Below are 16,175 nucleotides of genomic sequence, written 5' to 3' on the forward strand. Positions count from 1 at the left end.
TGAGTGATGTAGCAAGATACAAGATGGCTTGGACAAAATTTCTAGTTGTTGTGATGGATGGCAGCCAGCTCTAAATGTAGAAAAACATAAGTGAATGCAGTTGAACAGGAAAAACAAACCCATGATTTTTGAATACAGAATTAGTAGTGTGCTGCTTGACACAGTGACGTCAGTTTAATATCCAAGCATAACTTTGCAAAGCAATAAGAAATGGAATGAGCATGTAAGTACTGTAGTAGGGAAGGCAAATGGTCAGCTTTGATTTATTGGGAGAATTTTAGGAATGTGTGGTTCATCTTTAAAGGAGACTGCATATCGGACACTAGTGTGACCCAGTGTTGAGTACTGTTTGAGTGCTTGGAATACGCACCAAGTCACATTAAAGGAAGACATTGAAGCAATTCGAAGGCGGGCTGCTAGATTTGTTACTGCTGGTTGTTTATGCTAGTGACATTTTCAGGCAGCTGTTGGCACAGTGAAAAGATTGCAGAATGGTAATTGGAGGGTCATGGATTTGAGTACATCTGCAGAAACCTTTTTCAATTTTTACTGTACTTATACTGTAAATGAACTGATACACACAATAAACATTACTTATTATAATTTTTATAAGAGGCATGAAAAGGAAAGGCATAGGAAAGTTTGGGATTGCAGATAAATTTGCAAGAATGGATTGCACTTTTAACATCCACAAGACCTATGAATCCTGCCTAACTCAGTTCACTCCTCCATCCAACCGTGATCCACCCCCACTGCCCCCAAATCACCCCTGTTAACTTTCCAGAATTTCTTAACCCCGACCTTGCCTTACCATCATTCCCCAAATCCCTCATCATGCAAACTAACCTTACATCCACAGAAAGAACCACAGTCTACCATCTAAAAACTGATCCCAGCCGTATAATCTTACTTGCAGACAAAGGTTCCACCAGAACCACAAGGATTACTTGGCAGAAGGACTCCACCAGCTACAATCCTTACCACAGTGGCCCCATTCCAGAAATCCAGCAGGTTCTCCAGTTACTCCTCAAATCATTAAGCCCATCCCAGAACCTCTTCCCAGAGTCCATCTTTCTGCTCACCCATACCACTCCCCACACTCCTACCTTGTAATGCTTCCTAAAGTCCATAATCCCAACCACCCAGGACACCCCATTGTGGCCAGTCACTGTGCCCCCACTGAGAAAATATCTACTCTAATAGACCAACACCTTCAACCTGTGCTACCCGGAACCTAACCTCCTATATAAAAGATACCAGCTATTTCCTCCACTGACTCTCCCACAATTCCCATCCCTTTACCACACGGTGCCCTTTACATTAACATCCCTAATACCCATGGCCTTACTGCTATTAAAAACTACCTTTCCCAGTGCCTGAAGGATTCCAAAGCGACGATCTCCTTCCTAGTCACCATGACCATCTATATCCTCAATTACTTTTCCTTTGAAGGCATTACCTACAAACAAATCCAGGGTACAGCTATGGGCACCCGCATGGCACCATCTTAGGCCAACATATCCTTCCTAAACACCCATAATCATAAACCCCTCACCTGGTTCATATTCATTTATGACATCTTTGCGATTTGGATTGAGAGTGAGGACACTGTGTCCACATTCTTCCACAACCTCAAGAACTCCTCCCCCATTTGCTTCACCTGGTCCTTTTTTTTTTTCTTCATCAGTCTACTGACTGGTTTGATGCGGCCCACCACGAATACCTTTCCTGTGCTAACCTCTTCATCTCAGAGTAGCACTTGCAACCTACGTCCTCAATTATTTGCTTGATGTATTCCAATCTCTGTCTTCCTCTACAGTTTTTGCCCTCTACCGCTCCCTCTAGTACCATGGAAGTCATTCCCTCATGTCTTAGCAGATGTCCTATCATCCTGTCCCATCTCCTTATCAGTGTTTTCCACATATTCCTTTCCTCTCCGATTCTGTGTAGAACCTCCTCACTCCTTACCTTATCAGTCCACCTAATTTTCAACATTCGTCTATAGCACCACATCTCAAATGCTTCGATTCTCTTCTGTTCCGGTTTTCCCACAGTCCATGTTTCACTGCCATACAATGCTGTACTCCAGACGTACATCCTCAGACATTTCTTCCTCAAATTAAGGCCGGTATTTGATATTAGTAGACTTCTCTTGGCCAGAAATGCCTTTTTTGCCATAGCGAGTCTGCTTTTGATGTCCTCCTTGCTCCGTCCGTCATTGGTTATTTTACTGCCTAGGTAGCAGAATTCCTTAACTTCATTGACTTCATGACCATCAATCCTGATGTTAAGTTTCTCGCTGTTCTCATTTCTACTACTTCTGATTACCTTCGTCTTTCTCCGATTTGCTCTCGAACCATACTGTGTACTCATTAGACTGTTCATTCCGTTCAGCAGATCATTTAATTCTTCTTCACTTTCACTCAGGATAGCAATGTCATCAGCGAATCATATCATTGATATCCTTTCGCCTTGTATTTTAATTCCACTCCTGAACCTTTCTTTTATTTCCATCATTGCTTCCTCGATGTACAGATTGAAGAGTAGGGGCGAAAGGCTACAGCCTTGTCTTACACCCTTCTTAATACGAGCACTTCGTTCTTGACCATCCACTCTTATTATTCCCTCTTGGTTGTTGTACATATTGTATATGACCCGTCTCTCCCTATAGCTTACCCCTACTTTTTTCAGAATCTCGAACAGCTTGCACCATTTTATATTGTCGAACGCTTTTTCCAGGTCGACAAATCCTATGAAAGTGTCTTGATTTTTCTTTAGCCTTGCTTACATTATTAGCCGTAATGTCAGAATTGCCTCTCTCGTCCCTTTACTTTTTCTAAAGCCAAACTGATCGTCACCTAGTGCATTCTCAATTTTCTTTTCCACTTTTCTGTATATTATTCTTGTAAGCAGCTTCGATGCATGAGCTGTCAAGCTGATTGTGCGATAATTCTCGCACTTGTCAGCTCTTGCCGTCTTCGGAATTGTGTGGACGATGCTTTTCCGAAAGTCAGTTGGTATATCGCCAGACTCATATATTCTACACACCAACGTGAATAGTCGTTTTGTTGCCACTTCCCCAATGATTTTCGAAATTCTGATGGAATGTTCTCTATCCCTTCTGCCTTATTTGACCGTAAGTCCTCCAAAACTCTTTTAAATTCCGATTCTAATACTGGATCCCTTATCTCTTCTAAATCGACCCCTGTTTCTTCTTCTACCACATCAGACAAATCTTCACCCTCATAGAGGCTTTCAATGTATTCTTTCCACCTATCTGCCCTCTCTTCTGCATTTAACGGTGGAATTCCCGTTGCACTCTTAATGTTACCACCGTTGCTTTTAATGTCACCAAATGTTGTTTTGACTTTCCTGTATGCTGAGTCTGTCCTTCCGACAGTCATATCTTTTTCGATGTCTTCACATTTTTCCTGCAGCCATTCCGTCTTAGCTTCCCTGCACTTCCTATTTATTTCATTCCTCAGCGACTTGTATTTCTGTATTCCTGATTTTCCCGGAACATGTTTGTACTTCCTCCTTTTATCAATCAACTGAAGTATTTCTTCTGTTACTCATGGTTTCTTCGCAGCTACCTTCTTTGTACCTATGTTTTCCCTCCCAACTTCTGTGATGGCCCTTTTTAGAGATGTCCATTCCTCTTCAACTGTACTGCCGACTGCGCTATTCCTTATTGCTTTATCTATAGCGTTAGAGAACTTCAAACGTATCTCATCATTCCTTAGTACTTCCGTATCCCACTTCTTTACGTATTGATTCTTCCTGACTAATGTCTTGAACTTCAGCCTACTCTTCATCACTACTATATTGTCATCTGAGTCTATATCTGCTCCTGGGTACGCCTTACAATTCAGTATCTGATTTCGGAATCTCTGTCTGACCATGATGTAATCTAATTGAAATCTTCCCGTATCTCCCGGCCTTTTCCAAGTATACCTTCTCCTCTTGTGATTCTTGAACAGGGTATTCGCTATTACTAGCTGAAACTTGTTACAGAACTCAATTAGTCTTTCTCCTCTTTCATTCCTTGTCACAAGCCCATATTCTCCTGTAACCTTTTCTTCTACTCCTTCCCCTACAACTGCATTCCAGTCGCCCATGACTATTAGATTTTCGTCCCCCTTTACATACTGCATTACCCTTTCAATATCCTCATACACTTTCTCTATCTGTTCATCTTCAGCTTGCGATGCTGGCATGTATACCTGAACTATCGTTGTCGGTGTTCGTCTGCTGTTGATTCTGATTAGAACAACTCGGTCACTGAACTGTTCACAGTAACACACCCTCTGCTCTACCTTCCTATTCATAACGACTCCTACACCTGTTATACCATTTTCTGCTGCTGTTGATATTACCCGATACTCATCTGGCCAGAAATCCTTGTCTTCCTTCCACTTCACTTCACTGACCCCTACTGTATCTAGATTGAGCCTTTGTATTTCCCTTTTCAGATTTTCTAGTTTCCCTACCACGTTCAAGCTTCTGACATTCCATGCCCCAACTCGTAGAACGTTATCCTTTCGTTGATTATTCAATCTTTTTCTCATGGTAACCTCCCCCTTGGCAGTCCCCTCCCGGAGATCCGAATGGGGGACTATTCCGGAATCTTTTGCGAATGGAGAGATCATCATGACCTCCTTCAATTACAGGCCACATGCCCTGTGGATACACGTTAAGTGTCTTTAATGCAGTGGTTTCCATTGCCTTCTGCATCCTCATGTCGTTGATCATTGCTGATTCTTCCGCCTTTAGGGGCAATTTCCCACCCCTAGGACAAGAGAGTGCCCTGAAACTCTATCCGCTCCTCCACCCTCTTTGACAAGGCCATTGGCAGAATGAGGCTGACTTCTTATGCCGGAAACAGCATATCCAGACACTACGGGATGATGATGGCATTGAAACAGAGGATGACACGCGTAAAGCTGAAATACTAAACACCTTTTTCCAAAGCTGTTTCACAGAGGAAGACCGCACTGCAGTTCCTTCTCTAAATCCTCGCACAAACGAAAAAATGGCTGACATCGAAATAAGTGTCCAAGGAATAGAAAAGCAACTGGAATCACTCAATAGAGGAAAGTCCACTGGACCTGACGGGATACCAATTCGATTCTACACAGAGTACGCGAAAGAACTTGCCCCCCTTCTAACAGCCGTGTACCGCAAGTCTCTAGAGGAACGGAGGGTTCCAAATGATTGGAAAAGAGCACAGATAGTCCCAGTCTTCAAGAAGGGTCGTCGAGCAGATGCGCAAAACTATAGACCTATATCTCTTACGTCGATCTCTTGTAGAATTTTAGAACATGTTTTTTGCTCGCGTATCATGTCATTTCTGGAAACCCAGAATCTACTATGTAGGAATCAACATGGATTCCGGAAACAGCGATCGTGTGAGACCCAACTCGCCTTATTTGTTCATGAGACCCAGAAAATATTAGATACAGGCTCCCAGGTAGATGCTATTTTTCTTGACTTCCGGAAGGCGTTCGATACAGTTCCGCACTGTCGCCTGATAAGCAAAGTAAGAGCGTACGGAATATCAGACCAGCTGTGTGGCTGGATTGAGGAGTTTTTGGCAAACAGAACACAGCATGTTGTTATCAATGGAGAGACGTCTACAGACGTTAAAGTAACCTCTGGCGTGCCACAGGGGAGTGTTATGGGACCATTGCTTTTCACAATATATATAAATGACCTAGTAGATAGTGTCGGAAGTTCCATGCGGCTTTTCGCGGATGATGCTGTAGTATACAGAGAAGTTGCTGCATTAGAAAATTGTAGCGAAATACAGGAAGATCTGCAGCGGATAGGCACTTGGTGCAGGGAGTGGCAACTGACCCTCAACATAGACAAATGTAATGTATTGCGAATACATAGAAAGAAGGATCCTTTATTGTATGATTATATGATAGCGGAACAAACACTGGTAGCAGTTACTTCAGTAAAATATCTGGGAGTATGCGTACGGAACGATTTGAAGTGGAATGATCATATAAAACTAATTGTTGGTAAGGCGGGTACCAGGTTGAGATTCATTGGGAGAGTGCTTAGAAAATGTAGTCCATCAACAAAGGAGGTGGCTTACAAAACACTCGTTCGACCTATACTTGAGTATTGCTCATCAGTGTGGGATCCGTACCAGATCGGTCTGACGGAGGAGATAGAGAAGATCCAAAGAAGAGCGGCGCGTTTCGTCACTGGGTTATTTGGTAACCGTGATAGCGTTACGGAGATGTTTAATAAACTCAAGTGGCAGACTCTGCAAGAGAGGCGCTCTGCATCGCGGTGTAGCTTGCTCGCCAGGTTTCGAGAGGATGCGTTTCTGGATGAGGTATCGAATATATTGCTTCCCCCTACTTATACTTCCCGAGGAGATCACGAATGTAAAATTAGAGAGATTAGAGCGCGCACGGAGGCTTTCAGACAGTCGTTCTTCCCGCGAACCATACGCGACTGGAACAGGAAAGGGAGGTAATGACAGTGGCACGTAAGGTGCCCTCCGCCACACACCGTTGGGTGGCTTGCGGAGTATCAATGTAGATGTAGATGTAGATGTAGATGTAGATGAAGTCTTCGGCCGCCAATGCTGATTATTTATCAAAATTTAGGCAATGGCGGGGATTGAACCCGGGACCGAAGACGTTTTGATTATGAATCAAAGACGCTACCCCTAGACCACGGGTACCCTGGTCCTACTCAACCCAAAAAACTACGTTCCTAGATGTTGACCTCTTCCTCGAAGATGGCTACATCAAACCCAGCAATACCTCCACTTCGACAGCTGCCACCCATTCCATACCAAGGAGTCCCTTTTATACAGCCTAGCAACCATTGGTCATCACATCTGCAGTGATGAGTGGCGCCTCTCGAAATATACCAAGGGTCTCACTGAAGCGTTTGCTGACCATAGTTATCCTCCCAACATTAAAAACAAGTATCCTGTGCCTTATCTTTCCAGTCTCCCACCACCTCCCAAAGTCCCACTGTCCGGCTACAGAGGTGCATTCCCCCCCCCCCCCCCCCCCGACCCCCCCTAACCGGCCCCCCCAGACCCCCCCTAACCCCCTCCCCCAGACCCCCCAACCCCACCCCCCAACTCAACACCCCCCAGGGCTGGAGCAATTGAATTACATTTTCTGCCAGGGTTTGGACTACCTCTTGTCGTGCTCTGAAATGAGAAATATCCTGCCCGCTAAGAAATATCCCGCCCACTATTCTCCCGACCCCTCCCACAGTGGTTTTCCTCTGTCCACCTAACCTACACAATATACTTGTCCATCCCTACACAACACCTGCTCCCAACCCCTTACGTCATGGCTCATACTCCTGTAATAGGCCTAGATGCAACACCTGTCCCATACATCCTCCCACCACCACCACCACCACCACCACCACCTACTCGAGTCCAGTCGCATTCACCTATCCCATCAAAGGCAGTGCTTCCTGTGAAACCAGTCATGTGACCTACAAGCTGAGCTGCAACCACTGTGCTGTCTTCTATGTGGCCACAACAACCAACAAGCTGTCTGTCCGTATGGACGGCCACCGACAAACTGTGGCCAAGAAACAAGTGGACTACCCAGTTGCTGAGCGTGCTGCCAAACATGACATCCTTCATTTCAGTGACTGGTTTACAGCCTGTGCCATATGGATCATTCCAAAAAACATGAGCTTTTCTGAATTGCGCAGGTGGGAACTTTCGCTGTAATATATCTTATGTTCCCTCAACCCTCCTGACGTCAACCTTCGTTAGTCACTGTCCTTACCCAGCCAGCCTCCCTGTTCCTATTCCAGCACTATACACCCCTCATTCCACCATTTTACCCAGTCTTTTTACTTCTCTCCATTTCCACTACCTCCCCTCTCCACATCTCCCCTGCCTTCCGTCTAACCTGCAGCATTTCACTATCCGCCACCCCTACCCTACTATCCCTTCCCTTCCCCACCCCAGCCTCCTCCTTACCTCCACCCAATCACCTCTTCCATTGTGCACAGGTGGTGCTGCTCGCAGTGTTGTTTCAGTTGCCTGAAACAGCAGTCACGTGTGTGAGTTGGCATTTGTGTGTGTGTGTGTGTGTGTGTGTGTGTGTGTGTGTGTGTGTGTGACTCACCATCTGTGCTATATGGTGAATAGCAACTTTCCTTCTCATAACACTGTTACATTCCCTCCTCGATTTTCCATTGTTTGATACGTAAATATAATAATGCTACTTTGGTAGTATGTACTTCTCAAGGATTTTCAAGACAACTAGGTTCGAATTTTTATGAAACATTTAAACAACATATAAGTTATTGGAGCACCATCAGCATGATGATCTATGTTGACAGACCATAAAGTGTGCCATATGTCCTGCATTTGATTATTGTCTTTTTTTCACCCTACCAAACACTTTTATCACTTCAGTGTATCATGTGCCTTTGAGAATCATCGTCATCGTCATCATCATCATCATCATCACCATCACCATCATCATCTTCTTCTTCTTGTTCTACATCATCATCATCATCTGACGACAGTGAAGACAACGATGATAATGATAATAGTGGTATACATTAGTGGTGAAATATAATGGAGATGAAATAAGGCATCTCATGAAATTACATAAATCTCTTTGGTACACCCTGTACAGTGAACTGGGTGATCAAATGCTTCTCATAAATTACAGAAATACCTATTCCTAATTTTTTGTCAAATTAGTCAGTTTCATTCACAGGAAAGACATTAAATGATGCAAAATTTTGATTTGTGCATGTGATGAGCTGTTATGAGGGCCTTTGCTGATTCAAGAGAGGATGTTTCTGTGGCAGGATGTGGACACCGATAGTAGTTCCCGCAGGGACAGCCGGCCAGAGGCAGAGCAGAGTCCCGTGGTTGACTCTCCGCTTGACTGCCAGCCTGTCTGCACGTCTACCCCCAAAGGACACACTGAGGCCCGCAAAGCCGCCAGGCCTCAGCGCGTGCGTCTGCGCCCACCACACAACCTGCTGCCAGAGTTCAACAGGTGCGTAGTTAATTGTCATATCATTGTTGAGTGAAGGTGCAGCTGTTTGTTGGTTGTATGTAAAGCCTGTTAGTGGCACCAAAGGTAGTGCCCAGTCCCTAGTGAATGAGACAGGAACTGAAATTGAGGGTAGCAAAGTGAAAGCTGAAATGCTTAACTTCATTTTCATATGTTCTTTTACAAAGGAAAATCCAGGAGAATTGCCCCAACTTAAGCCTTGTTCGACTGAAAAGATCAATGACATGAGTATTAGTGTCAGTGGTGTTGAGAAACAGCTGAAATCGTTAAAATTGTACAAAGCTCCAGGCCCCAATGTAATCCCTTTCAGATTTCAAACTGAATGTCAGGTTGCGCTAGCTGCTCTTCTAACTGTGATCTATCATAGATTCCTTGAACAAAAAACGGTGCCCATTTGTTGGAAAAGGGCATGGGTCACACTCCTGTACAAGAAGGATAATAACAGTGATCCACAAAACCACCATCCAGTATCCTTGACATTGGTTTGTTTTAGAATCTTACAACATACGCTGAGCTCAAACGTAATAAGGTATCTTGAACAGAATGACCTCCTCAATGACAACCAGCATGAATTTCGAAAACATCAATTGTGACAAACCTATAACTAAATTTTCCCTGAGACATTTAAGTCTCATCTTTATCTACTATAATAATGGAAGCTGAAGAGTGAATTAAAATTTGTGCCATGGGCAGGATTCAAACCTGGGTCTTCTTGCCTACTAGGTAGAAATGCTGATCATTACACCACCACAGCACAATGGTTAACATTACTGCTTGAACTACCCTTAGTGACAATATAGGGGGAAATTAAGCTGAAGATATGAATTGAAATTTGTGTTGGGGACGGCATTTGACATGGGCAGTTCATTCAGCAATGTTAATCATAGTGCTGTGGTGGTGTAAAGGTCAGGGTTTCTGCCTAGTAGGCAAGAAGACCCGGTTTCGAGTCCTGGCCATGGCACATTATTGTCTGAAACCTAACTCACACTTTTCTCATGACGTACTGAAAGCCTTGCATCAAGGCATCCAGGTAGATGCTGTATTTCATATGGGGTATCAAGTGAAATTTGTGGCTGGATTGAGGACTTTTTGGCAGGGAGGACACAGCATGTTACCGTGGATGGAGAGTCATTGTCAGATGTGGAAGTAACTTCGGGTGTACTGCAGGGAAGTGTGCTGGGACACTTGGGTGTTCATACTGTATATTAATGATCTTGCAGACAATATTATTAGTAAAATCAGCCTTTTCATAGATGATGCAATTATCTCTAATGAAGTATAGTCTGAAAGAAGCTACATAAATATTCAGTCATATCTTGATAAGATTTCAATGTGATGCAGAGATTGGCAACTTGCTCTAAATGTTCAGAAATGTACAATTTTGCACTTCACATGACAAAAAAAAAAGTAGTATCTTGTGATTATAATATCAATAAGTCACTTTTGTAATCAGCCAACTCATACAAATACCTGGGAGTAACACTTTTTAGGGATATGAAATGGGACGATCAGATAGGTTGCATTTTGGGTACAGATGTAGAAGTAACTTTGTTTTATTGGTAGAATACTGGGGAGGTGCAACCAGTCTACAAAGGAGATTAACTACGAATCATTCATGTGACCAGTTCTATAATATTGTCCCAGTGTGCGGGACCTGCACCAAATAGGACTAACAGGGGATATTGAACGTATACAGAGAATAACAGCATGAATAGTTACAGGTTTATTTAATTCTTGGGAGAGTGACACAGAGATACTGAAGGAACTGAAATGGCAGACTCTTGATGACTATCCCGAGAAAGTCTATTAACGAAGTTTCAAGAACCGGCTTTAAATGATTACTCTAGGAATATACTACAACCCCCTATGTATCGCTCATGCAGGGATTGTGAGGATAAGATAAGAATAATTAGTGCATGCACAGAGGCATTCAGATACTCATTCTTCCCACACTCCGTATGTGAATGTAACAGGAAGAAACCTTAATAACGGGTACAATGGGACGTACCCTCTGCTAGGCACCACAGAGTGGTTTACGGAATATAGATCTAGGTGTTGATGTAGACACTTGCGAATGATGGAGAACATAACTACAAATATAACTGAACTTTCAGGAGACATTCCTTACACTGGAGTTGTTGCCTTTCCTAAAAGAAATGTGGATTGAGGATTGAATTTAATTAAATTTTATTCAGTGTCCTAAGATCCTGAATATTGTAGTTCATTAGAAATTCAGATTATTGTTTACCATTCAAAACCGAACAGTCAAAAATGGAAAAATGGGTACGCCAATCAGGCAAAATTGCTGTGAGCATTGAAGTAATCATCCACTAGGTTGAAGATATTTGTTTGGCACAACACTATGTCCTGCTGGGTGAAAAAGCCCGTAACTGCCTGGTGCACATCTTCATCCAACAGGAATCGTTGACCCTCTGAGGCTTTCTGCATGGGGAGAGGTCAGAGTTATAGAGCAGGTGCTGAGTGTTTCCCACTTGCCCATAATGAATGAGGCTGGCGTCTCAGGTCAACGGGTATCTTCTTTTAAGTACCTCTTAGGGCTATCAGCTGGCTTACCAGGTTGTAATATATGGATTGTCTTAGAGAATTTAAATTCTTGCTGGTTTGTATAATGTCTGTGAAAAAATGAGCCATCCACACTTGTGCATTTGCTACAGTTTTTTAGGAACTCAGGTTGGACATTTTCAAAACCTGGAGCTTCTTATGGCTTAAAGAGCTGTTGAGATTTATTTACAAGTGAAGAGGTGGTATTGTGTGGTTTGTGTGGCTTTGGCTTTGAAGTTTCTGAGTTCTTGTTTAATCTTGATAGTATGTGCTTTTTCTTTCAGTGCTCTGGATATCTCACTAGATGTGGAACAATGGCATTTGTATTAAGTGTTGTTTTAGTCCTTTGTGTGGGGACCTCCTCCTTTGTTTCCTTAATAAGGTCCACAGTTGTCTCTCGACATCTGAAAATTCAGACTTTCTACTGTCTTCAACCACTTTTGCAACCTCACCATGTCTAGACTGTTTGGTAATTCATTTGTTATTACCCGATCACCATTTTCAAGGAAGTTCTGCTATGACTCCTCACTGTTACGTATTGCTTTCAGTAGTCACTTGGTATACATTTCATGAAGTAAACAGTATATATGATGTTTTATCAATACACACAGGCAACATTAAATTATTTGGTTATAAACCAGACAAAAAGCTTTGTTGAGTAAACCAAACTAAGTCTGTGTGTAAAAAAAATGAACAGTGACCAGCGTCTGTTAAGCCAGTTGGAAAAAAATAGTTTCTAGCCAAACTTTAAAAAGTTTGTGCTATGGAACAATTTATCCATTTCTTAATTATCACATTGAACTGTGAGACTGAGAGACAGACATACACCTGAATGGAATGAATATTGATATTGCAGAGAAGAGCAATTAGGTTATTACAGGGACTAAGGTGCTGTCATGACTCATTTGTCAAACATAGAAATGTGGTAATATATTCCTTTTATTTGTATAAACTTTTAATTGTCATGCATAGTCAAAACAAAGTTAATGTACAGCGATATATGTAATTATGACACCAAAAGTCAAGGTAACTACATCAGACAGTGGACAAAAATTAAAAATAACAGGCGATAATCTACATATCAATGAGATAGTGGCAGGAAGGACATCCAGCCACCCCTAATACTAACCTTGCCAAATCTGTTCTAACCGCGCCGACCCTGCGGTCGCTGCAGGACTATGGCATAAGCGAAAGAAAGAAAGAAAGAAATCTACATATCAAAGAGCAGATATGGTTCAACAAACTGCCACATACTGTGAAAACTAGTGAAGTAAAGTTGTTTGAAAGGAAGATAACGCTTGCTTAATAAATGTTCAGATTCATTCAGTGAATAATTCTGAGCAACAGGACCACTGTTGCAACCCGCAAATATATTAAAAATATTAAGACGAATACCAAACTATATGTAAGTGTTATTCATATATCATACTGTAATAGTATTACTTTTCCCTAAGTATCACTTCTGCAAAAGTCATCAACTTGGCTTAAAAAAAGGGGGGGGGGCAGCCTCTGCATGTTATCCGTCCTGAAACCTGGATACAAATTTTTTATTCTTTGTTGATTCTCATGAGAAAAAGAAAGAAAGAAAGAAAGATTGTATGTGAGTCTACTAAATAACATTTAGCATTGTTGAGTGTGACCAGAAATTCTATGATACTAGCAATCACTTTATAACTCTGGTTTGTTTGGTTGTCTTGTCTAGCTGTTGTTGGAATGGAAAGTATGATATTCCTGTGTTAAAGTGGCAGATTTTACACTCTTGTGCAGTAAAGGTGGATGTGAACCCTTATAGAACAGTGCCGAAAAATATTACCACAATCTATTTTCTATCACTTCCTGCTAGAGCCCTTTTCAAGCTGCAGAAAATAACAGGTCCAACTTATCTGGAGCACCGAGTCCATTGCCATTTCGCAGAATGCTCCCCTCCACAATGTAAACTTAAATGTAGTGTACACGAGGTCAACATTTGCCCACAATTCCCACAAGGCCAACCATCCATCTTGCATTGCAAATCGGTCATAATGCTACAAATTTACCTATAATTTATACTCATATTGTTTTCTTGACTAGAAAACAATATGTCAAACCAGGAAAATGAGGGTGTCCCAGTTCAACATTAATCTGTTACTCAATTCTACTGACCAGTCAGAAATTGATCTTGAGAGATTTCCTGCATTCAACTACTTACATGCTTGGCCTGATTTACACACTCCACAAGCAACACAGAAAATTTAACTTCCAAAACTTATGAGTATTCGTTCAACTTTATACAGTTACCATTGAAATACAAAGACATGAAAATAGTGCAATATAACTGGTGACACAGACATATTTGAAGTATAGTAAGTAAACAATGTTATGGACGGCATCAGAGTTGAACGAATGTTTATTTTCTGTTTCTTCACTTTGAAGAGTACTCAGTCGAATTTTTGCCTTTTAATTTTTGTTGATATTTTTGATATCATCTGTATGTTGTTACATTGTTATAGAATTGGCAGTGACATGTGAGTGCTAGGTTCATAGTAGAGCTCTTATGTTTTTCCATTCATACAGCAACATAAAGCTGAAGATGGAGCTTTTGTTAAGAAATAAAAACCAGAATACAGACTCAGGGTAACAAGCAAGCAGAGACCACTTGTCTCTTATACCAATATACGCAGAAATATCCTGGGACAACTCCTGAAAATTTTCAGCTGAGTTTGGGTTCATGCTGTGGAAAGCCTTGTATAGTGCACTCTCAAGTGTCCATCAAATATTCAAGGAACAGTGCAACTGTATTGCCTGGAGAGCCATTTTTCAAGGAGCCAGAAAAAAGCTGTGCAATTTATGAGCTTAATACAGCCAGTTCAGTTATATGAAGGTAAGTTGCTGCTCACCATATAGTTGAGATGCTGAGTCGCAGGTAGGCACAACAAAGAGCCTGTTCTAAACAAAGCTTTCAGCCTGTAAGGCCTTCGTGAAAAATAGACCACACACACACACACACACACACACACTCTCTCTCTCTCTCTCTCTCTCTCTCTCTCTCTCTCTCAGGCAACTGTAGTCACACTCACTGTTGCCTTAGACTGTTTTAATGAAGGCTGGGGGAGAGTTTTATTTGGAACAGTCTTCATTGTTTAATGTTTGTGATAGACAGGTATTGACTTTACCTATCTATAGACAGCCATAGTGTAACAGAGTTATGTTAGATACATTCATAACTTGAAATATTGGATAAAAGCAACAGCTGAGTAGCAGAAGAGCAGCAGCAGCAGCAGCAGTGGCTTTTATTTCTTTTTTCCCCCTGTCTCCGAAGTAACTGTTTACTCTTAATATACATAACAGTAGTAGTTCCCATAATCATTGGTATAAGTAGATTAACACTAGTTCTACTTTGTTGTTAGCATATTTTAGCACTGTTCATAATTTGTTGTTAATATACTTTACGGTAATAACCTGCTGTGCTCCTTGTCATTTTTAACGTATAACTTGCCTGATAACATGTTCCTGAAGGCTACTAGTCATGATGGGATTTACAGAATATAATATCTGAATATTGTTGTAACTTGGACACACAACACAACCAAGAATGTTAGTTCAACTTTATTAGGCTGTGGCATGTATGCCATCCACTATAACATACACTGAACACAATAAGATAAGGCAAATGCATGGAAGCAGTAATAACATGATAACTGAGTGTGAGCATAGTGCAGCAGGCTCTATCGGAAGTTCACAGTATTGTTCTCTCATGATGCACTCTGACAGATGCCAACACATTGCTAATGCACATGGCTTTCAAGTGTGTACGCATTACTTTATTCCTCTTTTCTTGGGGAACAACTCAGATTTGCGAGATGTCCATGATGTCTTCCTCTGTGTGGCTCTGACTGAGGTGTCATGCTGATTTGGTGCATATGGTCGTAAGTACTTGGGGCACAGGCAGCATCACAGTCCGCCTTCTCATGTCAACCCATACAGTAGGATGAGTGATGTTGGAACGAGCTCCATGTCCACATCATGTCCACAGCCTGATAGTGGTGGTGTCCCCCTGCAGTTGGAGGCTGAAGTGGAGGAAACAGCTCCAGTGTGGACAGAAGCTGCATTGGTACTGCTAGCGGTATTGAAAAAGCTGTGCCACGTGACAAGGGGTACCCTTGTATGTCATGACAGTGACCCATCCTCATCAGGTGATCCGTCAAGCAACACAGACTGCTGTGGCAATGTCAGTCTTCCTGCCAGGGTTGTCTGGTCATCCACGTGCAGGCAAAACTGATGATAATGATGTGCACATAGGCCCTCCTCTGTATGGACATCATGATGGTGACCACGGCATCTGGAGGTGACAGCAGGAATCCATTTTGGGTGACGACCAAACCCGCATGCCCAGACAGCCATCCTGGGGTGGAAACGTGTCAACACCTGCACAGATTGGCATCCCTAGCTGGGCCACAGGGGATGCAGGAGTGTCCAGTGTTGACGCTTGCGGAGCATTGCGACAGGGCTGTTGTTGCCGAATGGCATGAACTGATAGGATGACAGAAATTGATTTAAGGCAATGTTGGATGGGGACCGAGTCATGTACTCCTTCAT

General features: G+C 42.3%; 1 protein-coding gene across 1 annotated transcript in view; it reads left to right on the top strand.

The window, feature by feature from the left end:
- Positions 1-16,175, top strand: part of LOC124622998 (protein inscuteable homolog) — a 97,922-nt gene that overhangs the window by 15,315 nt on the left and 66,432 nt on the right. The window contains exon 3 of the mRNA XM_047148788.1: positions 8,827-9,020. Within this exon, the coding sequence (XP_047004744.1) occupies positions 8,827-9,020 (194 nt within the window). The remainder of the gene's footprint in view (positions 1-8,826; positions 9,021-16,175) is intronic.

The sequence above is a fragment of the Schistocerca americana genome, chromosome 7, assembly GCF_021461395.2.
Source record: "Schistocerca americana isolate TAMUIC-IGC-003095 chromosome 7, iqSchAmer2.1, whole genome shotgun sequence".
Classification (NCBI taxonomy): Eukaryota; Metazoa; Arthropoda; class Insecta; order Orthoptera; family Acrididae; genus Schistocerca; species Schistocerca americana.